This window comes from Ischnura elegans, chromosome 12, assembly GCF_921293095.1.
Source record: "Ischnura elegans chromosome 12, ioIscEleg1.1, whole genome shotgun sequence".
In the NCBI taxonomy this organism is placed as follows: Eukaryota; Metazoa; Arthropoda; class Insecta; order Odonata; family Coenagrionidae; genus Ischnura; species Ischnura elegans.
This window is the reverse complement of record NC_060257.1, coordinates 31,649,566-31,674,031: the sequence shown is the minus strand read 5'-3', so window position 1 is coordinate 31,674,031 and position 24,466 is coordinate 31,649,566. Positions and strand designations below refer to the sequence as shown.

The window sequence follows — 24,466 nt, the reverse complement described above, 5'->3', positions numbered from 1 at the left end:
ACAGAACTGAAATGTGAAGTTAGGTAAGCGTTAATCCACGCACAGACAGTGAAAGACGTGAATCACTAGCATTTAAGCCAGAACGCCTTAAACGCGGATCAGTTCACAAGCATCATGGGTCAACGACCGATGAAGCGAAGGCTGGATCCAGGCCGTAAGCAGTTACTTCAGGCCCAACACGGATGGGAATCCCTCAAGGTGGGACAAAGAATTTTCCCCTTTCACGTTAGCCGGGTAGAGGAGTGAAATCATTAGCCTATTAAGGACAGCTCCAACATAGGGACTACGCTTTTCATAGCTAACGAGGCCAGTACGTGGTACCGATAATCAGCAATGCGCAGTTGGCACCCAAGGAAAACTGGGGATGAGATGTACAGTTTAAGAGAAGCAGTCTAAAACTACCGACTTCTTCGTTAACATTAGAGTTGTAAAAAAAAGACCAAAACCTTAAAAGGGAATTGCGTTATTTTTTAAGGTCGTCAGAGAAAATTTACTCATCTCCGTCTCTTATGAGAAAATTTCGACAGGTGATGCATTCGCTATTACATTCGCCAGGATAGATACAATATACACAACGATAGCAAGGTTCTTGAAGGTAAAAATTATCAAGCAGAAGGTTGCTCATGTCGAAAAAAAATACGTGAACTGCAACCGTCGAAGAATGACGAAAGAATTATTTGAAGATTATTTGAATACAAGTATACAAGTAAGAAGTCGCGTAGCTAGGAATATGATGAGGGGGGTTAGTGGGGCTACCCCCTAGAAAACGGGGAGTTCAGAAAAAAATTTAAACAATAACATCCCTGAAAATGCATTTATATCATTTTGACAATTAAAATTTAAATTTAAGCAGATGCAGTTGTTCTATATCAAATACAGATAAGATTTTCAAATAATTTTTTGATTTTAAGGCTAATGAGGGGGGATACATCCCCTCACCCCCTACCGTAGTTATGTCACTGATGCACAGGATAACCTGGCCAATGAAAGCTCCCATTCATTGCATGTCTATTAATAGATTATGTATGAAGCTGTAAGACAAGAGTATAGTCGATAGAGCATTTTCACGTTTTCATTCAGTTCGTGAACGATGTCTGCGACAATATACATATCGGTAGAAAGATTTCTGAACGTAAAAACGATGAATTGGAAGTATCTTAATGTTAAAAAAAATACCTTGACAGGAACTGTCTAACAATGACGATAGAAATCGTCGAGAATAATGCTATATGGACCTTAAGGTGGTGGATGATTGAAAATATTCTAAGCACAGTTCATTCCTAACCATATGCCCAGCATTTCCCATATCCTGAGTCGCAAACATTATCATATGTCATATGGATGCTCACACAAAAAAATCTGCTTCCGCGGTCATAAAATCATAAAGGCAATCTACAATCCTTCACGAAATCCACAAAAACACATTACGGCAAAACGCTGAATTTCTATCTTTAAGGCACGAATCTAACAGTCTACAGAGTGACTGTAGTGAGAGCAATTGGCTGCAGACGATACACGATTACGTGCTTTTTTTAAGGAAGTGAAAAAAGATGAAAAATATCCACATAGAGTTAAGATGGAGGTCTAACTACACAAAAGGTTCGTGATAGTTACTTTAAAATTGTGGAAAGCGATTAGTGAACCTAAGCGACTGTTAAATCTGTGCCGAAACCCTCAAAGTGATTCCATGAAAATTTAATTTTTCCACAATTATTCCCCCTCTCATTGGGCGATGCACACGCAACCGACTGCAGTGATTTCGAACAATACCATGGTATGAGATATCGAACCCTATCTATCAGCATTTTGAATAACAAATAAACCAAGTTGACACCACCTTCAACAACATCTCCTTCAGCAAAAGAAATGGCTTCGAATTACGCCGTTCGAGTTAAGATCCGATATACGCTGGGCTTCACCAAGTGTCATTCGGAGTGTCAGGGATACAAAAGGCCAGATTTATACCGGGATGGACAAAAAATAATGCATTGCTGTTACTCCTTTAGTGATACAGAATGCAACACTTAAGAGATATTACCAGATTAATATTATATAACTGCCTAAACAAGGCGAGTAGCCGTGATCATAAACAAGGAAGAAGCAACCAATACAACAGACAGTCTGGCCAATGAACTGGATCTGGCGTGACCAGTCAGAGAGATGAGTGACATATTGAACATAACCAAAGGCACATTTGCGCTTGATATGCTTAACTAATGCATCAACATCTCTCCCGACACTAAACCCTTGTCCTGCGACATACTGGGCTGGGGTTACAGAGGAGCTCCAAGTTAGAGGCCTCAGCCAGGAGCTGAAAATTCCAACTCAGAAACTGGCAGGCTAGTTCGGAGCGCACATGCCAAAACACGTCAAGAGCTTGGGTGTAGCGACGTTGCCACATCTAGCGCCGTTCGAAGGTCGAACTCTACCCCTCCCCTCCCTAGGCCAGATCAACCGCCCCAGCGACAACGGAGCCAAGTAATTTCTGTGCATACTGCAGAGTAGCCATCACAGTTCGGAAGAATCGATATCACGCGAGGCTAGTAACAAAAAACTAATGATGTAAAGGCAATAATAATTGAGTTTACGACAGAAATACACCACTTAAATTATTCATAATTGAACCCAGTCATGTTTCTACGATAACAGCTAGTTACGGCCCGCAATGTCCAATTTTGACGATTCCGTATCCTAACAAGGGAGAAACCGTCAAAGAAAAACTTTTGACAATACGAAAGGATATTAAAACGCGAGAAGGGTGGACCATAATACGTCAGTGAATGCTGTTGATCTGAATATCCGAATGCATACAGCTGCGGGACATTCTGATTAACACCGAGTCAAGAGCGAAGATCTTATTGATAAGCTAGCACGCGTTCAAAGCGCATACTATAAACATCCCACTACCTACTCGAAGGTGACTATCGCCTTCCTGTCTTCCCGGAAACCTTCAGTAGCAAAATTTTCAACGAACATATTTCCCACGGAGCTGTATTTCACCGAAGTGTCGTACTAGTAACCAAACTACACCATTCTGTTTTCACAATTACCAGAACGCAATATCGAAACAATGGTCGGGGTAACCCAATCCCTAATTATTACGCAACGAAGAAAAGCGACGAATAGGCTGCCAGTAAATTCCCCATGATAAGACTGAGGATGGTGACAGTAACTTTTCCTCCCGATTGCAGATATGCACACTATTTAAGCATTTTAAGAATAAATAAGTCAGGAATGCATAAACTCAAACACCAGCACTTATTAATAATGACGTTGTTTCCAATTGCAGGCATACAATACAAGCTTGCCAATGACCCAAGGCTGACAATATCAATAATACTGACAGAACAACTACTCATGACAGGATGAGATTGTGCATAGCACTAAACTCTGACAAAAACACATGGAACAGCATATGTGAACAGAAATGAGTTCTTACTGGCAATCCGAAGTGGTATTGATGTCGGTACCACATGAATATTTTTATGAAATAATAGTATCCATTAAGTGTCTTCTCTAATTTGTCTCCGAATACACAATCCCATGTTGAAAGCTTCACCGTTGATAAATATGCTTCCTTTTTTTCCTGAGTAAACAGATGAAAAACCTGATGGTCGAGCTGGAGATAAAATTGTTGCATGGGATTCTTCGTTAACATTTTTAAAAACTCCCAAAATAGGGATTAAGGTCAGGTGCTCATAATATTCATCCCTGGAGAATGGAAGTCATTCTTGTTTCAGCAGTCTAACTACTTCAAATCCAATCCAGGTATATTGATAATAAGTCACTGATGAAATATATTTTCATAGTCACTCAAATTTTTCTGCAACGCAACAGTATGAAAACACTTTCCAACATTCTATATGAAGAATGAATATCCTCTTGCTGATAAGATTCCATTGGCACTTCAACGACACATTTCACCACACATATGGATGTTTGTTTTTAGATTCACTCCCAAGCTCAAATCAAAATCAAACTTTTCTGTTATATAAACAACCCAAGGCAAAATAAATAAACTCATCAAATTATATGCTTTCCACAAATTGCATTCTAACACGCTCACACGACGGAGGTCCATAAAAGTCGCAAGATGCTTACTTCATTAGACACCATGATATTACTAACAAAGATGAATCTTTCAACAAAAGCATACAAAGGGATGCAAAATGAAATCCATGAATTGGCAAAAATGTATATTATTACACATACTCCATGAATCACAAGTTCTAGGCTATATGGATGGCAACATTCTACATAACTAAATATTTTGATTGACTGAATATAATTTTACACATGGCAGATTTGTAGTTTTTTTTATAAAGGCACAGACTATTCATAAAAATGCAAACAAATCTCATATTTGGGGGCCTTAAAAAGGATTAAAAACAGGAAAACTTAAAATCTCTGAAAAGAATAACGTTAGCTCCTGAAACCAGCACTCCTCTGAATTACCATAATATACCCTACATAGGTTTGTCTACCAATACCACACCCATGAGAATCACAGAATAACATTTTAAGTCAGGATAATCACAGATTTCCTTTGCAGGATTGGAATAACACCAAACACGCTGTGTAGCACTCCATTTCTACAAATAGATTAGGTGATCCACATACCATCAGCTGCTTGTGTTGCTACACCATGATTACTTAACCTCTCTAAAATAAACTACTACCAAATATAATTAAGCTTAACATGTATCATTCTAACTATGAAAATTCCAACCACTTTCTCATGCACACAAATATATGCTATTCCATGGACTAAAACCTCAAAGACAAATCAATACATGGATATGTACAAGTACATGGACCATAAAGTTGTAATTGACTCGCACCCACACAATAACTGACTATTACCATGACTACAGCATCACAAATTAGTCCATCAGTAAAAGTACCACAGCAAACATTATAAATTACATATAAACCATTACTGAGTATAATTCAGACAAGAAAATTATTTTTTGCCAAATACATTTTGGTATCAAGGAACCTAAAATTTACTGTTAATGTAATATTTTTCGGATAGATGTCACTGCAGATATCACAAGCATCCATGTCAAAAGTCAAATGCCTTAAGTAGCTTCAGATAATAAGCTGTGGCTCCAACTTGTTGGTACAGGAATGCAACATTACATTGGATTCAAACAAAAAATATTGGTGAATGCAAAAGTATAAGTAAACAAGTCTCAGCATGCACTAAATAAATTTGCAATAACCAACACTACACATTATTGAGCCTTGAAACACTTAAGGGTACTCTCATAAAAACTAGTCTTGCAAGGCTTTCTTAAAAACAAAGAAAAAAACATACATATAACTACAGAGTTGTTGTTGAAAATTCTTTCAGGTTGCCCTCATAAAAACCAAGGAAAACAGATACGGCCTACTTTTATTGATGAATTATCTACAATGCTTATTCACTGAAGAAGTTAATTTAAGAATGCCTCATTATTTCCGTAAAAATGACCATATGCAAGGAAAACAACTTTCTAGCAGAAGTATACATGGACCTGATGGGTCAGGACATTAGTTTTAAATGCTCAAGTTGTGCCTTACCTTCAGCAGAATGATTGCTCAAGGCCTCATCAGCTTCCGCAGGAGCCGACATCTCTTTCACACCAGAACTGCCTTTCTTCATCGTAGGGCATTCAGCAGATGCACTCTCAACATGGGACTCACTAGCTTTTTTGTCCACAGCATCCTTGTTAGCACCTTGCTGTCTAGACGTTGACACGTTCTTGGCATAGGTCAACCCAATGACGGTAGAAGTAGCTTCTTCGTTCTCAATTGGAGAATCTTCCCCATCCAGGTCTATCACCTCAGGTGACCTTCCCTTAGAGCTACAGCCATTACTGACTGACACGGCATCAGGGGTCTTACATCGCTTTGCCCCAAGATCTGGCGTCCCATTCTCACTACTGGAGTGCACTAGTGAAGAGGAATGGCTTTGGACCTCCTGCATGTCCACATCGGCGTACTTCATTGCTGACAGTGGGGGGTATTGACAGTCACTTTGCTGGAAGTCGTCCTCCTCCAACAGAGGATGGAGACGTCTCCACAGCCAATAGGTGACCAATGCGTTCCCTATCGCGAAGCTGTGCCATACAATTTACTGCAAAACTGTACTCTCGAGCCAATGACAGAAATTCTTGAAAAATACCCCAAAACTCAATCTGAGCAAGTTATCAGGATAGTATGCCACAAAAAATTTTATGCACACAGAAGGTGACGCATTAGTTTTGACTTGACCGTACGGCACCAATAATATGAATTTCGTTGCAGGGAAGGGTTGTCGAAGATTCGATTATTGTCAACTAAACAGGAATTAAATAAGGCAGAAAACAAAAAGGAAGAAAAAAATAAAGTGATGCCAACAACATCCCTCACGATTACAATATTAAAATTAGACTAGAAATCGGCGTCCTTCCTGATGTTGACATGTCAATAAATAGTTAAATAACTAAAAAATGGCGAAAATGCGGACGCTTCTGTGCCGACTGCTTCAGGTGAAGTCAAACTCTAACCTGCAACAAGATAAGAACAACAATAAGTCTTACAAAGAAAATAGCATTTCACAGTTGCCAATAAGTTAGCTAATTTCACAAATATAAAAGAATAATTTTTAAACTTGCTATTTAACCATTTCTATATAACTGAGAGTAATGCCGCCGAGAGTTGGCCACGCGGAAACAATTTACGGGACAGAGGCAAAACAATTGGCCATTATCTCTGTTCACACATCATTGTTCACATTTATGACAGTTTAAGAGTAAATATGACCGACGGCTGTGTTTCCGCGGAGCATGTTAATGCGCAGTTAGATGCGCGTAAAGATACGAAACCTGTTCCTCAAAAAATGAGATACGGTGCTTCATGGACATATTTCGCAATATCCTTCAAAGACGGACGATAAATCCGGACGAAAGCGCTGTTGCCGTACATGCAATCAAGCTGAAACCTCCTGTCAACGAAATACGACACACCGGTATACATTCCCGCCGTTGAACTCGATCGGCATGCCTAATGGCTAGAGCATCACAACGAATCGACCCGGGATAAATCCACGCAATAGGCGCAGAGAGCGATAGTGAAAATATCGCAGCTACAAACGCGATTCCGTTTAAGAAAAGCAAACATTAGTTTGAATTCGTGAAATCAAAACATCCGGCCTTCCAAGTTCGGCCACACAACTCTGCTGACCTCCAGAGGTCATACAATCATTTTAGTAACTAATGTATTAGCCTAAATATGTACTAACTAGTATTTATAAGGTTACCAAACGCTTAAATACTTCAAGCGCACGTCGTCGCAGCGTTCTCTTGAATGCCTGAGCCTTTCTTCGCTACCTCCTCGCCTTCTTCGTGAAATACCCAACGCGCATGCGCACCATAAAACTGGTACGACTGACGTCACAATGCATGAACGAGACGTTCGCCAACGCCGCCATGAGGCGAGGCATGCTGTTGTCAAATCGGCGTCATAACTGCTCACTATTGAAATGCTGCTAATTATTGAAAAAGGCGGTAGCACTTTTCCATAATAATTTAATTCGTATGACAAATTGCGGAAAAGTTCAACCATCTTTCATTTCAATATGACGAACTTTCGCTGTATAACGCCTGAATCAATCGAACTTTTAACTGCTAACTATTGTTGACAGCGGCCATGCCATACGCCATTATAATGCGCAACATTCCTTGGAAGGAATATCTAGCGAAGACGCCAGGAGGATATATCGGATACCTACATTGGAATATATTGTGCGCAATAAATACATGTTATCGGTAAAAAAACGACATATTTTGCGTCCAATGTCGACAGATAACGCAAGTGAAGACCACGAGTCAAATTCTCCATAGTTACCCGAACCTATAATGCCAATGAGAATGTTAAATGAAAGTACCAAGAAAGGATTATGGGTAAGCTTATTTGGCTCCGAGATTTTGACCTAACCTGCACAGACTAGCTTCAATACATTAACAGAATAAAAAACTTCAAAAGTGAGGAGCCAAAATGAAACGGAGAACGTAAGACCCCATAGCAATGACGCGACGTCAATACAGATCCCCCAAGTGCAATGTATCATATCCCCTTCGACTAAGGAATTCCATGAAACTACGTGGGAAACGCAACTGGCATAAGCTTAAAAACAATTGCCTATGGACAACCACAAAGTTATACGCAAAGAAGTCCAAAACACTGGTGAGATCTTCGAAAGTAACCAATCCCTCAGACCACACACGCCTATGCTTCGAGACAACAAACGGCTTGATTGTAAAGTTTTGAGTCTAGAGCTTCGTCAACAACTGTAAGCGTTTGTTCTCCAACAGTCGTGCTCAGCCTGACGAGTTTGATGGCAAAGAGAAAAGCCTAGCCACTAATAGGATATCCGTTCTCCAACCAAGTATTTATTTTTGCTAATTGGCTCCCCAACTCCATTAAGTATTCATCATTGCAACCAATCATGTATTCGGTATTCACATTGAAAAGTAAATCGTCCTTCCACTTACAGTACGGTGGAAAGCAGAACGGCGCGTATTATTGACGGCTGACTATGAATGTTGACGGTAATTATTATGGAATGGCAAATACTCATGCCAATAACTTCTGGTCAACCAAATTGACGGGAAAGTTTTCTCCTTAAATATCTTCAGGATGTTGGTCATATGCTTGATCACATTTTCCCCATTTTAACTTTATCCGTGGTGTCCCCTTGAAAATGTTCACGCCTTTATGCTTAATCCTTCTGTTTCTCGAAAAAGCGGACATGCACTTCGATAATTCCATGAAATCACCAGTCATTCACTTGCCGCTTTCAAAGGGTCAAGTTCGCTTTCCTCACAGCATCAATTTTGTCACAAACAACGCTTCAAAATGACTAAATGGATTTCAAACGCATGACTACGTAGATGACGGAATTCACTTCATCGTATTATATTAACAAAACAGAATTCGAACCAAGTACAGAAAGATAAGCATGGAGTATGACATTGCGCGTTCCTCACAAGTAAGGAAACAATTACCCGCTATTCTTAAAAATACTAAGCAGAAGTAAGGGCACACATGCCACCTTTGCCACATACCTCCTAGTTTAGAGAGCCGCATCTGACATTTCGACGTCTGATGGCTTTCATCGAGTAAATATAATCCATTACTTTCATATTTCTCATTGGCTAATATGAACCTTAAGGTAAGTCCCATGCCAGATGAGTAAATACCATAAATACCGCCTAAACTGAATGGGCAAAATATTTTTGTAAAATAACAACGACCCGAAAAAAAGAAAGAATAAAAAGGAATTTTAAATACAAATTTTTTCATCTTTGTTACATAAAGCCTTATTACATTTTCATAACATATAAATATTGAACACAACTTCGTTGTAAAAACATATAAATCTTTAATATGATACCAAAAGCCAAATAACGGCTTTTCAAAGATAAAAACTCCTAGTTTTGAGTATAATCCAATGTAAAATACGTTGCCATAAAAATAAGTTAGCTTCAGCATTACTGAAAAAAGGAAATGCGACAAATAGGGTACAACGAGTATGGCATATTGAGGATACCCCATGAAAGATGAAATTAGTATTGCAGGAAAGATTAACCGAGTTCAAAGGTAAAGGCCTTTTATCAAAACACTTAAAAAGTTGGCAATCATGTCTTTAATTCCTCATGCTATTTATGTGACCGTACACTTACACGATACAAAATATATATAAAGCGTCCATAACACTGGAGCCTCTAAAACGCCTATGATGTCATATGCCGAAGCCTGACGGGCCAACGACCTTTGCAATAGCATGCACGGCTTGAAGCCAATAGCCGATGTCCAACGAGGACCGGAATCATACTGGCCATAGTTCCATTAAACAAATACTACACCACCGTAATATATTATACTAAGGCAACAACGGTATACTTAATTAAACAACGGAAGGACTTGACATAACACCTTGAAATTCAAGTCCCGACAACAAACTCGAGAGATTTGGTTCCAGAAACATCCGCTAGCGGCGCCACCTGAAGGAGTGCGGACGTCATCACATGAAAGGCATGCATCCCGATTCGTTAGGTAGATGTGACCGATCGAAAATACGGGATATTGGGAAATAACCATCCGTAACGACTATGCGCGCACATGTAGCAAAAACAATAATTTTAATGGATTTTTTTGTAATTGAAAATATTTCTCTCGCTGAGTTTTCAATGCAAGGCTGTAAACGATTCCACAAAGCATTATATCGACACAGGAATAAGCTTTATTACCTTCGCAAAGTATAACTTTCCTTGATATACACCTAAACAGTTGGTTACCAAATTAATCCCTCAAAACTTTAATTAGACTGAACGATACGAGAAAAGGTGGATGCGCTGGCGCGAATTAATAGAAGATACAAGAATACTGGTTTTCCCATAACCCATTGCCGTTAGGAGCATCTATATGGAACAAATTACTACAAATCCTTCCTACCCACTTGGGGGAGAATAATTTTCACCATCACTCACTCACATAGTGTATAAAGCGGGTAAAACAATAATTGAGTTGTAATCAACAGAAGATTGTAATTTCTCCACACCAGAATATTGAAGACGCAATAAAAAATTTAAAAGTACAAAGAAAAAGAATACTGGTCAAATTCGTAAACGACGCCATCTTGAGATGATTAAAAATAGCTCAAGCCAGTCAGTTACGCAACTGCAGCAAACGGGCCGTCGACTACTCAGCTCTAGCACAAGGATAACCCACGTCTACCTACAATAGGTTTCATCCTGAAAGAAGATAATAATAATAACAAGCGTTAAATAACCACGTTTAGTGATTGATTTTTCGTTGATTTGTGTGTTGAAACGCTTGCGTAGAAATTCACGACAAGCCTTCGACGAGTTAGTTCCGAAGTCTGGTAATAGATGGCGCGACGATGCGGATTGTATCAATACATGTCGAAACCGGTCTCGCGCATGTCACGCTCAAAGCGAGACCTCGCCAACTTAGGCTGCTCGTGTGTCTGGCAGTATTTCGTTGTCAGTAAGATTCGAAAAAGCTCCATGCAAAATATCACCTTATTAAAATCAGTTAAAACAAGTAGCACAGATGATGACGACACTCAATTAACACAATCATTTACCGCTAATCAAAAAATGTTTACTTTAAATAAACCGAAAGTGGAATCATTGATTCGAGTAGTCACTAAAATATTTAATAGAAATGAGACAAAATTTACCAAATTGTGAATTGACAACAGATACTTGACGTACGTAATTAAGGGGGAGAAAATTGGAAGAAAAGAAACTGTACAGGGGTTAACATTGAAGAAATGAAAAGCATTGTGAAAACAATAGTAAGCAGTTCAACAATTCCGTAAAACAAATAAACCAGTAAGATTTTATGTAGCAACAAGGAAAGTAATTATCAGGATTTTAAATCGAAGTATTCGGAGGATAACTTTGGTAACGAATAGAAACTAGTGCATTACCGTCAAGTATGTTTTAAAATTTAAATCGGAGGGCAATGGATAATGCAACCATAGTAACGGAGGGAGACTGTTATAAACAATGTGAAGCTGGATGGCCATTGCAGGCTTGTGACGAGATTGAGCAAATATAAATTAGGAACACTGAGGAACTTCGGGCCGCGTCCAACGCTCAGGAAACGACCGTGGCGCCACTGGCAATAGTGTAAAGCGTTCTTTTTAAGATGGTAAGATACAATGATTGCATCCCATTGCATACTGCAACTACCTTCAGGAACTGCAGAAAGTGGGATGTCGACAAATTCATATCCGAAGTGAACATTAAACGTGGCAGATCATCTATAAATCATTATCTGTGTGCCGATGAAAATGGAACTACAAATCAGATGAAGAACGGCATTGATGTGAAGCGGCGGCGAAAATTAACACTTCCTCAATGTCCTTAAAAAAAATACTTTGGCCCACAATCAACCGCTGTTTTACGCCCAAGTCCTCTTTTCAGTCAGAACAATGGATAACGATCAGCGAGCAAGCAGGATAAATTACTTCAAAAATGAAATGCATGGCTAAGAATGCAAAAGGAGGATAATCACATTGCTTTAGTGTCTAAGTCAATAATGACAATAGGTGGTTCGGAAACAACAAAACAGTTAAAGTGACTCGAGATGATTAGTTAATTATACTGGCTTAACCTGGCTATAAATTTTAAAACGTAGCAAAACGAGTTGAGCGTTCGAAGACTTCAATAGCAGGTTAATTGGCTTAAATAACCGTATTAATTCAAGTTTACATAATATATGAAGTAGTCATGAAAGATCTCCTGGATAGATGTAAATATGGCACAGTGAAATGTAGGCGAATTTTTTCAGCATTAAACTAGTTTTCCCGTGAAACACAAATTGTAACTGGAAGACACAGTATCCAGTAACAGTAAAAAACCGGAATTTTAATGCAAAAGTCCGATAATTACTTTATTAAGGGCATATGCGGGATATTCATCAGCTGTGACAAAAATAGCACCAGGTGACTGGAACATCGGCCATAAACTTGCGGTTATGGCCGGTTGCCTATACGTCTACATTGGAAAAACATAGACAGGCAACACACTTAGATGTAGAAAAAACAGTTTAGAGAGGAAAATAACCACTGGCAACCTAACAATCGATTGATTATCCTTTCCAGTTTAAAAGACGCATGCGCACAGCCTGATGTACAGATCCATGCCATTGTGACCAGCAATGGAGGATAGTTGTATTCTGAACCTGAGCTCTACTTCCTACCGTTTATTTATTAGAGTGCGTATAACTTAAAGAATTGGAGCAGGCATAAGTCCTGAAGAAAGTATACGTTTGCATAGCTAAAAATAAATTAAATAATTTTACTAGGCCGAAAAGTACATAAATACGAGACCAATGGCTACGAAAATTGCTCTCAACAACATTGTAGGGATTAAAAAAAAAAACCATCCGAACATGGAGGGAACCTACAATCTAGGCATTCGGGCTCGACGCCAAGACGCCATTGGAACCTTAACAGAATCAAAGGTCCGATTCTTATCTATGTAGACCGTTGGCACAGAGATGGGTGACAGGCAATTAAGTCAAATAAACAGCGTGACTCTACTACCGGACTTAAAAATACTACGAACATACAACCTCGTATTGAAAACTGTTCCAAATAGAGGCAGCAAACGCAGAGTATTGTATAGATTTAGAACATTAAATGCATACATGCCAAAAATTTGCCCACGGTGTTTTCAAGTCTTCCACCTCAAACCTAGCCTCGTTTTACACAGGTTCGTGCCCTGGCTACGAGGCTAATCTCTGGCAAGTAGGTTATGCCTCTCAAGGCCATACCTAATGGCGACGGGCACGTAATGGCTGCCAATGTATGGTAACTATGGAACAGGGCAGTGCCTTTAATATGAAGAACTCTACATGTATCAGGACTCGAATTGACATAGTAAACGGTTATAAATCGATCCATTAGGGTATAAACCCGAAATACTGACGCTATGAAGTAGTTCGGGGCCAAGACTAGGGTGGACTACAGGAATCGACGAAGGCTCGTTCTCACAATAACTATACTCACAAACACAGTCTGACGGTGAAAACAGCTTCCTTAACGGCCGTCCAGACGAAGAAGGCACTGGAGCAGCACAGCGAAACGGCAGGCAAACGCAACAATATCCTGACATTCAGGTGGCACCAGAACGACTGAGTCGACGAGTTGAATAGTTCCGAAAACGTATGGTAGGCGGCGCGGAATGCCGTGATCTGGCAACAGCGTAAAATCTTCGCGCCGAGAGCGATATCCTCAACCGCTACCCGCCAAGCACAGCGCGAAAGGGGAATTGTGCCTGGTGCTTTTTGGCTTCTCCTTCGGCCGACACCGAAGGCAAAGTAGGGGAAATCGACGCTAGACTCGTCGCACGGTCAGAAGCGTCGACTATTAAGCTGGAAGAGGACGTCTCGGTGCTGGAAATGTCCAGGCAATCCTCCGAGCACAGTCGCCGATGCTTACTGAACGAGTTTGCACGGCATTTACTTCTCTCTCGCGAGTGTACTAGGTTCCTGGTTGTATGAGTCTTGCACTGCCTCGTCTGCGGCGCCAAAATAACTGGATGTACGACGACATTCTACTCGTAAGTAACATCATTTGGGGTTGAGATTTAGGGGGGGTCCCAATCGGAGGGTCTTCTGCTTTCCCCGGGCGGAAAAGGAGGCCTGTGGGGCCACCCTGGGGTACTCACAGACGGCACACAATAGAGAGAAAAAAAGCTAGGCGCGGACGTCTGCTTGGTCACGTGGTTGCTACCACCTGCACGCACAAGTGAGCGGTCTTTAAAAGGACGAAGCAGATGAGTGAAGGAAGACAACTAGCAACGAGTTCGAGGTGAGATTTAGCGTGATATTTGATCGCAATTTGCTGCCATGAGGATTTTCATACTTCGTCTACGAAAAATATAATCATATACCTTTTAAGAAAACAATCTTCTGTCGTATTTTCGAATTCGTGTTAAATTTTAAGCGAAATATAGAGCGTGTCCAAGGACGCTCAATCCTTTTAGAGGTTTATGCGTCGTAGAGCTGATGATTTCGGGCAATAAGGTTGATATTATTTGCATTTCTGATTTAATAGGCGTATTCCATCACGGAATGACCTTTTAAACCATATCACTAAATTGATGGAACGGGAATGATATTTACACCTTTTGAGGCTATATTCCATCCAATATAATTTTTATGAGCGGCAAAAGCTTCGCAGTATATACGATTCAAAACAAATTACTTCGAATATGCGATTTTTTATGCTGTTGATAGACCAAAATAGCGAAGATATTTGCGACAGTAGTAATTATGTTAATCTCTCTCATAAGCTTGAGCGAACGTTAGCTGTAATTCACCCTGATTGACGTATTAACAGGAAGAAATCCACCGTATAGAGCAGTGCATAGTATCGACATATACGCCTAAAATTCTGACGAAAATCTCGTTTTCAGTGCACCACAATATCCTGTAAAACAACAGGTATGTTAATTTTTGTTTTTGGTGGAATATATTTTAATTTAGCTATACACATGTTGTCATAAATACTACTACCAACCATACCGCGATTAGTAAATGAAAAACATCTTGAAACCGATTTTTTCAATTTCTGGTTTCGGCTAATCACTCGAGTTTTTAACAAAAAAATTTCTACCGCGTAATTTTTTATACTACCCGTGTACACGTGAGACATCGAAAACGAAGTATTTGAAAAGTCTGAAATATCGTTTCTCACATCTAAAAAACGTAGCGCCTTACAGTTTACATAACCCCAAGTTAAATACTTGTGCACTCACGAAGTAATTAAACCCGAGGGTTACTTTGGGCAGGTGAGGGTAGGGCTCGGCCCAAGCTGAACCACAGGCGTGTGAAATTCATGCACTCAGGATAGGTGGAGCAATTCATTTCCCTAGGTCAATTTGTACAACAGGATTTCACGTGAGGTGTCAACAATTCACTCCGGATTTGAATGCGGCACCCTTCGATCCGCAGCCAATTGCTATACCCACTATACTACCACTCTCCCACATAAACTGCTTAATGTTTTATGTATTCAAAGAACCCTCAAGGTAAAACTGTTTTATATCGAAAGAAATGAATTTTTAAATTAAAGGGAGAAGTATAAGTTTTTAGCATATATATACCGCATATTGACCCATGAAAGTGAACACAGCAGAAGTTTTTAGGTTTCCATGGTTTCCTGAAAAAACACACAAAACTAGGGTCTTTGGCAGGGAAAGAGTTATGTATACCTTTGCAATATATGTAGAATAGTGTTTTAATTACTGCAAACATATGACCGTAGACGCGTTGGCATTCTTTCTTACCAAATATGTACTTAACTCGACCTTCAAAGAGAAGTTGTCAAATGCTATATATTGTACATTTTCCGACTGCGCCCCCGTTCAAATTTAATGCGAGTTACAACGACAGGGCTGAAGGGTAAGCGGTAAGGGTAAGAAGCATAGCGTTAGAGTCAGTTTTTGCAAAATTAATTACATTTGTTAGCGCATATTGTTCTGAGGCAGGCGCAAAAACCCATTCCAAAAGCTTTGCGAATTCCATTGACCGACGTATCTAAACGAATTATTTGTGTGGTCAACTAACTGTCTGAATAATTTTGAACAATATCGAAGACCGAAATTTCTTTAAAAGCCACTATCAAATCAATAAATCTAAACCATTTTAATGCACACTATTTCTAATTAAGTGCCTTAGAAGGCAAAGGGGGGGGGGGGGGGCAAGTGAACTTATAATTATTTCAGAAAAGTGCTAAATCATAATCTTTAAGCCATGCGAATTATTATCCGTTAAAACCCGAAGGAATTAAAGCAATAGTTACAGCTTGAGTATAATTGTATTAAGTAAACACTTTTACTACAGAACCGCTTATAAAACGAGCCGGACCTCTGAGTGAAATACTGATGGCAAAACACACAAAACCCAAGGATACTGTCCCACATACCTTAAAAATTACCCTTATCCTTCTGGGTTGGCCTCAATTATTGTCAAAGTAACATTAATATTTACACACATTATAGATCGAAAATCGCTGGATTTGTGATCAAGTAATTTGGTTCACTGTGGCTGAACAGGAACATTATTAATTTAACAAGAAATTATTAATTCATTCCCATACCATCAAGAACAGCACATTAAAATATAGCGCGAATACGATTGACCTTTTACATTGAGAGTTTTCAACAAGTCAACAATTACTCGTGCACGAATAACCATGCCTTGGATTGGCGCAACGCACCCAGGCGGGACTCGAACCCACGACCTCCTGTTTGGCAGGTGAGGCGACTTTACTACCCTCACCGAAGCCTGCTCCAGAAAATGAAATTATGTAAGTCCCTATGGTAATTGCAACAGTTGTATTATAACCGATTGTTGACATGGGTGTGGTTTCTAATAACGTTGAGTTTGACTGCACATGATGACGATGTGTGAACACAAACTCCTTGTTGTCAATAGAACTGTAAAGATCTCCATGGGGACTATTATTTCATCGTACGGATTTGCACTACATCACGTCTGGAAACGTTGTTTTCACTTCACGAAATTTCAAGTACTGCAAAGCCAATAAAATATTTGTAATTTTTTCCATGAAACCCGGGAAATGACAGCGGCCAAATCACACCAGGACAGAACGTCCTTGCAATACTTCAGCCTGACTCAGTGTTCTGCAGACCTTCGTTCGTGTTGCTGCGTTCGTACACGAAAATCAACTAGACTTCTATGAGCTCATTCTTCGGGCCAAAATCCAGGATTACTTTTTAAAAAATTCATTCAATATTTTTAAGGGAACTAATTGCAATAAAAAATCAGGAATTTACCAACAACTACGGGAAAAATTTATCATGATACCCCGGGCCGCCTAACTAACTGAAACACGCTTTTGAATTACAATAATAAACATGAATTTTTAAAGCGATCGGTTCGTCAATACATTTCCTTATTTTTTATCATCTTCCAATCTACCGAAGGAGGTAGGAAGTGCCTGAAGATATATTTGACGTATCCCAAAAATAAATCGGTTTAACTTGACAGCCAACATCTAAGTTAGTAACGGCGGTCAAATATCTTGGCGGACTCCCGCGCCATTTTTTAAAGGAGATTATTGCAGTTTTTGTAACACCATGCCTACCTTCAATTTAACTTACAAGACTATTCTGCTAGGCATCACTCACTACGCATACCAAGCAGTCACAAATTTGGATTAACTCTTTCTGCCGCCTAACTCAAAAGGAAAAATGAAATTAATTTTACTAATTTCGTGTAACCCCTTCATGACTGACGACGGAGTCATTTAACACACAGAAGTATATAGCGTTCCTGTGTTAATAATCATCAGGACATATTTATTTTTCTATTTAAAGTCTGAAACATTATAGTTAACACATAGCACCGGTTGGTGTTAATTCTAGTTTTGGTGTTTTACCGATAAATTCTATAAATCATCTAGCTCTGTCCCTCCTAGACCTTCCCTCCTTAATTCACAGAGGCTACCCCTTCCATTCTATCAATCCTGTTCTACCTCTGCCTTTCCCGCTTTCCTAAAATAATTCCCTTCTATCACGTTTTGCAGCATCCCTACCCATTAGATAGCTACTCTGAACGTCTGAAATAATGAATAAATCATTTGCAAGACAGAATCACATTGCGAGAAAATTTGCAGCCTGGTATGCATTTTAGAAATGGAAAAATATGACGTATTCCAGCTAAATACAAACATGACAGAAATATTTGATACATTTCAATAATGGATATATATTATTCGGATGAGATAAACCTACATAGAAATACTTTCATAGAACCTTCGAACGGCTGCCCTGAAACAGTTATTAATAAGCAAGATCCTAGATCCCCAACTAACGACCTTTTACAAGCGGAGTAAGACACTATGTCCCAAGGCAAAGCACCTAATATTAAATGTGTATGTAACGGCGTCATAACTTTTGTAAAATGATGAATCCTATCACAAATTAAGAAAGACAACAATATTAAATTACTTCAAATAATTATTGAGCATCCGAAAAGTGCGATGGAAAAGGATTTACGAATATATAAGAGTCTCTAAGACGGCAAGGATAAATCACCATTCGTATTTTGCAGTAACGAAAAAAAAAATCCAGACTTGTTTTTCATATTTTCCTGACATTCCACAACTTTACTGACACTATGGAATTCCCTGAATTTCCATATTTTCAAGAAGAGTGACCATCCCGATCGCATCAAGGTAAGTCTGAGAGCTGAACCTGGTAGTTTATAGGTTTTTTTTCCTAAGGCGCATGCACGGAAACTCGCTTGGTGGCAGACAGCACAGTAAGAGTTAAGCACCAATAATTGGTAACCCAACTGGTGAGTTACCACTTCCGAAACTTCGAAAATAGTTGCGACTAGTAGTTTTTTACCAACAGTTAGTATTTTTAAAAGGAACTAGTAAAAATTACAGCTATTTTTTATAATGTTTGTTATAAGAACACTAAGCCTAGGCCGAATGCATTAACGCAAAAGTATCCCGTACCGTATCCAATCAACAAGTGCGAATGCATGGACAGAAAATAGAACTTATTCTAATTCGGTCCATGCATTCGTTCATGTTCCAGTCTAACAAAACTGTTCACTCATTAACTAGAAAGTGTTAATGTATTTTGTAAACATTTTAAGCATTATACTCAGATAAATTATAACTGGATGTTCACCTATGATCCCAAAATGAAAAGAGTTAATTTGTATAATTTCGCTGGATAACCTGACGCATCCACGCGACTTATTTATCAATCTTGCTGGCATGGCAACGGAGATAAAATAATGTTACTAAAAAAACAGATTACACGAAAAGTAAATCATAATAAACAGTAACATTTTTGAAAATACAACGAAGTACAATTTACTTTAAATGTTGTAGGTAACGGTAACTCAATAATTTATCGCAGTCACTTCCTATCTCTGAGGGAGACTTCATATAACGACGAGGTCATCAAAGCATAAGCGGCCTTGACCTGAAGATGGTGTTACGTCGAAAGGATGATCAATTTCTTCTGCGCTGGTGGTATTATTAGTTTTCTTTTGAAATGACCCAGAATAGTCACGTGTAGCGAGTGAATCATACTATAATGAACTGGATCAAGAAAATGAACACGGTTCAAGAGATTAAAATGAATGAATCCAAGGTTGTACACTTGTTTGTTCAGAATTTTCGGGCGCTATTTCCTGTTCACACAATCACATAAGCGTTTCCGCAATTTTACGGTACGATTTTTCTTGTGCAAGACCTAACGCAGGATGTTGCACTTATGCGCAAAATAATTCATCCTGGAAGGGAAAGAAGTATTCATACACTTACTTTACTAATGCTATCGAGAGAAATTCTTCATGATTTCAGCCGAAAATGAAGGCAGAATATTCGTTACAGGGCCAGATAGATATATCTCGCTCTGACAAAGGGGTCGTAGGAACGCGCAAGCCTTTCCAGCGCAGCAAGGTGGTAGCTCGAGGGAAAGAAATGAATACATAAGATTAAAAGGAAGATTTTAATGAATAACTTGAGCTGATTAAAAAGAGGTTGGTCAATGCCATGCATTTATAGGTCTTCCACAAAATTATAGAGTTAAAAACTAAATTATATGAATTTTTAGTTTAAAGAAACAAACTTAAATACGCCATCAACACGCAACCGTACGCACGAATAAACAAACCTATACAACGTGAAATATTCTTTCTCCTCGCCTGTCATTTTTTCGTGAGAGTAAAATCATAATATAACCGATGCTCATGTTTCACGGTCAAGCCAAGCCAGGCGAGACGGTTTCACAAAATATTTGCGAAAATGGACGTGAGTCCGACTTTTTTTTACGTTGGAGAGAGGAAGGCTTGATGGAAAACGAAAAACTGTGACGATAGCTCTGACTCCACTAAGAGAAGAACCTGATGTCTGCGGCAAATTAGCCAGGTATGTTTTCATGGGGAATTGTGAAAATTCTGAGAATCTTTTCAGTTTTTACGCAAGAAAAATTCAATTGCATGATACCTAAACCACCAGAACAAAATTTCATTAACACTCCTACAGCCTGCTCCCGTAATAACATTCTAAATAAGCCTGCTACATGCCAGTGGAAATATTCATCATTAAGGATGTTAGTACTCTTAAAAACTGGAAGATCACCTCCCAAAGACAACGACATCATAATTAAATACCTATATATCTGTAATTAATCCCACAAGCGAGTTTAGCAGGAAGTGGTACTTAACCAACATGCATTACGTAATAATAAGCGCCAATCTTGAAACATGAAAGCAACAGAAAAGAGTAGACGAGGGAACTACCATAAAAAACGACCAAAAGCAGGTTTATACCAGCTAATGAATAGGTGATTATATAGCTGTATTGCAATACAAAAATGTATGCTTAATAACAGCTTGAACCACCTATCCTTAATTCCCAAACTTCACATTAGTTCAAAATAACGCCATCAATGGTAGCTTCCAAAAAAATTATAGATGTCATTATTTTGACTTAATGTTCAACAGTTTACTTAATGAGATCAAACAGCCGAAAGCGACAAGTCATTGATGTCTTTGCTATATTCCAAATGACTTTTCGATGGGCAAGTGAAAGGATCTTAGCCCTTGCCAGTTACTCAAATGGCAACAAGGATGTGAGCTTAGTGAATAATTATTTAAGAACTAAACATGATTGTATTTACTGTTACTTAAGCTTTACAGATAAAAATTAAGGATGAATTTTTGCATATTTTGCAAAGAGAACTTACCACTCTTTCTGCTTCGTACACCAGCTTATTTGCTTCACTATTGTTGCATGTTTATAGAAACGAGAAAAACTAGCATTTGAATGAATAAATTTACTGCTAACTACCATGCTAGTCCAAGTCCCTTTTACTCAGCCAGAAATTATAACAAATTAGGGAAAAGAAAAAAAAGGACACCAATTTACCATTCAGAAAAAAATAAACCAATCATCATCATTAAATAAAAAAGGCTTCAACGTATTGTACAGAATTTCATTCAAAGCATCATGACACGCGAACGATTGGTTACCAAGGTAAACGCATGAAAATAAATAATAAGAAAATGCAGCTAACGAGGTAAAACATCGATGTAGCACAGCTTGCAGGAGCTAATTATAACCGAAGACCCTGAAACATCGATTGCACAAGCATCCCTACGGTACACAAGGAAAATGTGACCCAATCACCAAGGAAAATACTAGTGTAGTATATAAGTATTGGTTTCTTGGACTTCAAGATCGCAGGCCCTGCACAAATTTTATTTGGGATCTTATAAAAGACATCACGACGAATTCAACCAATTACTAATGTAATGCCATAAATTATTTCCTTATGTCATGAACAGCCTATGTAATTATCAGTTAAATAAAATACTCAAACCTGATATGCATAATTATTACCCATGTGTTTACATTTTGAAACCAGAAAACTCCCTGAAGAAGAAAAATTGTCTGAAGTTGAAGTTCTCGTTTAGAGATAATTTTAGAGTTGATATTGTGGTCAGAATCCTTAAACTATCACCAAACTATAGCTTGAACTGTCCTTGAATTTCATATACCTAATGATGAAGCGACGGACTAGCTCAGATTAAAAGTTGAAGTTTTGACTGTGCAATGCCAAATAAGAGGCCAACTTCGAAACCCATAATTGAGCATAATAACGGGAAATAGAATTTTTGAAATATAAAAGTAGATTTCCATAAATAACTGATATTTCTCCTCCTCTGTTAGAATCAAATTTAAAGGAAATAAAATTTACAATCGAAGTTAACAGCGAGGAAACAAAAGCAATCGTCGCAGCCGGCCAATCAGACTCATGAAGAGATATCAAAGTTTACCATTCCAACCATGTCACGGAAGCTTAAACCCGTGCGCAGAAGGCGAAAACCGCTACTATTCTCATGAGGTGAATGATACAAAATTGCCTTAAAATACTCCGTAAACTCCCTCGACATTTACTGTCTAGGAACTGCTCAAATTTCCCTAGATATTAAGATTTAACAGAGCGAATCGAGGTTCGGTGCATGGAAAACATTACTAAACACCATTTTCAATTAAGTGAAGACATAGACTGTTAGAATCATGTATCAATGATCAAAAAGATCCAAAAATGTTTTCAACAAAGCCAGAAAAATTTGAATACTAATCATATCACCAATTTCAGATTCCTCTAGATACATTGCCTCATAATAACTACGAAGTTTAGTCGTCGCAGCCACCATTGTTTGGAACATCAATAATTGGCGGACAGTGTCGAAGCAAAGCATGGGCGTCGACACCTGTGGAGTTTGTTTATTTTCAATTAAGATAAATAGACAATTTGCCAGCAATAAACATTTCTAATAGCCCCATAAATATGTTTCATTTTATTTCCGCCATTTCCCATAGTTGTCACGCTTCAACTGTTTGTGGTTTGGTTCCTACAGACACCGGAAAACATTTCAACTCTTTGAATGCCCCCTTTTGCTTCCCAGTGTAAGTGTGTGGGACGATTAGACTTGGTACCTGAAAAATATGAAGGAATCTAATCCTACAATCCTACTGCGCTTTGATCGCAGGCATTCCCGGCGTATAGAATTTTGGAAGGTTACTCGGGATTTCCACCAGGTCAGGTTTTCCAACTCCATCTCGGCCGACGTTTCGATGAACGAGTTGTCCATCGTAATCTGAGCATGATGACGATGGACAACTCGTTCATTGAAACGTCGGCCGAGATGGAATTGGAGAACCTGACCCGGTGGGAATCCCGAGTAACCTTCCACATAACTACTGGGTCATTCCATTTCAAATCAACACAGAAAAGTACAATTTCCAACCTGACCCTCTTCGATTTTCATGAAATTTGGTGTGTTCATTACACATAACAAGAGAATGAAAAATACCAAATTACAGATTTTTATCACAAGTATCATAAGAGTAATGGCCACTTGAAGTTATAAAAATGTGCGGAAAATTTGGCCAACACCCATGACAGAAATGGCTGTAACTTCCGTTCTAATAATGATAGAACAATGAATTAGGTAATTTTGGAAAGATCTTAAAACAAGCTTTCCAATGATATGTCATTTTGTCATATTAGAGGAATTCTCATAGTTAAGGTCAGTGACCTTGACCTTTGACCTTGAATATCTCAAAACATGTCACCTTCAAAATTAATGAAAAAAATATATTTGATTTATCATGATATTCTTTACAAGTTAGTAAAAATTCAAGTTGGGATGACCATGGGATCAGGAGATATAAATTAATGAGTACAGCAATGCGTTGCATTATTTCCCAATTAAACGTATTCAGATACTTACAATGGGAATAGAAGCACTGAAAAATGTTTTTGTTAGAAAAAAATGGTAATTTACCAAAGCACAGTCAGTAAGTGAATCAACGGGCCAATAGCAAGAATTTGTAATATGGGAGGTCACATGCACTGATATCAGACTTTCAATGATGCAAATCATGGTTTTTGCCTCCCAGCATAAAATATGTTTTGCAGGCATTCAGAATTACAGATACAAATATGAAAAATAAATCACCTGACTTCTTATTCTTCAGTAACGGGAAGCAGCATATAATACTCTTTGTGCATCTTTTGGTGAAATCAAATAAGTTTGACCGGTTGCTGTTCTCACATCAACCTTCGCAACAATGTCCTTCTTGTCCACAGTTAAGATGTCAGGTTTCTCAGGGTATACATATGAAGGTGAAGGCCCATGAGGATGTAGGAGGCTAATTGAAACCTCATTGGTATCTTCATTAACATTTAAAACACATCCAAGCCACCAGTGACCTTCATACATACATGCAACAAAACCTGTGATGTCATCAAGGAACAAGTCTCGTTGGGTCCTAGTTAGGGATTAATTTCTGATGTCTAGAGAATCGGAGAAAATTTTCGTTTGAATATTG

At 38.6% G+C, this 24,466-nt stretch overlaps 2 protein-coding genes across 7 annotated transcripts in view; one reads left to right on the top strand and one right to left on the bottom strand.

The window, feature by feature from the left end:
- The window catches only part of LOC124169768 (activating transcription factor 7-interacting protein 1-like), a 95,496-nt gene that overhangs the window by 42,913 nt on the left and 28,117 nt on the right, over positions 1-24,466 (bottom strand). For 2 of the 6 annotated variants that reach the window (XM_046548489.1, XM_046548494.1), the window contains exon 3: positions 5,566-6,533. In XM_046548489.1, the coding sequence (XP_046404445.1) occupies positions 5,566-5,992 (427 nt within the window). In that variant the 5' untranslated portion in view covers positions 5,993-6,533. Of the gene's footprint in view, positions 1-5,565; positions 6,534-7,267; positions 7,307-13,573; positions 13,667-21,308; positions 21,520-24,466 lie in introns of those variants that run through there. The other 4 variants (XM_046548493.1, XM_046548490.1, XM_046548492.1 and 1 more) reach the window with 4 other exon arrangements.
- LOC124169770 overlaps positions 13,877-24,466 on the top strand; it is a 53,737-nt gene continuing 43,147 nt past the window's right edge. The window contains exon 1 of the mRNA XM_046548501.1: positions 13,877-14,126. Within this exon, the coding sequence (XP_046404457.1) occupies positions 14,064-14,126 (63 nt within the window). The 5' untranslated portion in view covers positions 13,877-14,063. The remainder of the gene's footprint in view (positions 14,127-24,466) is intronic.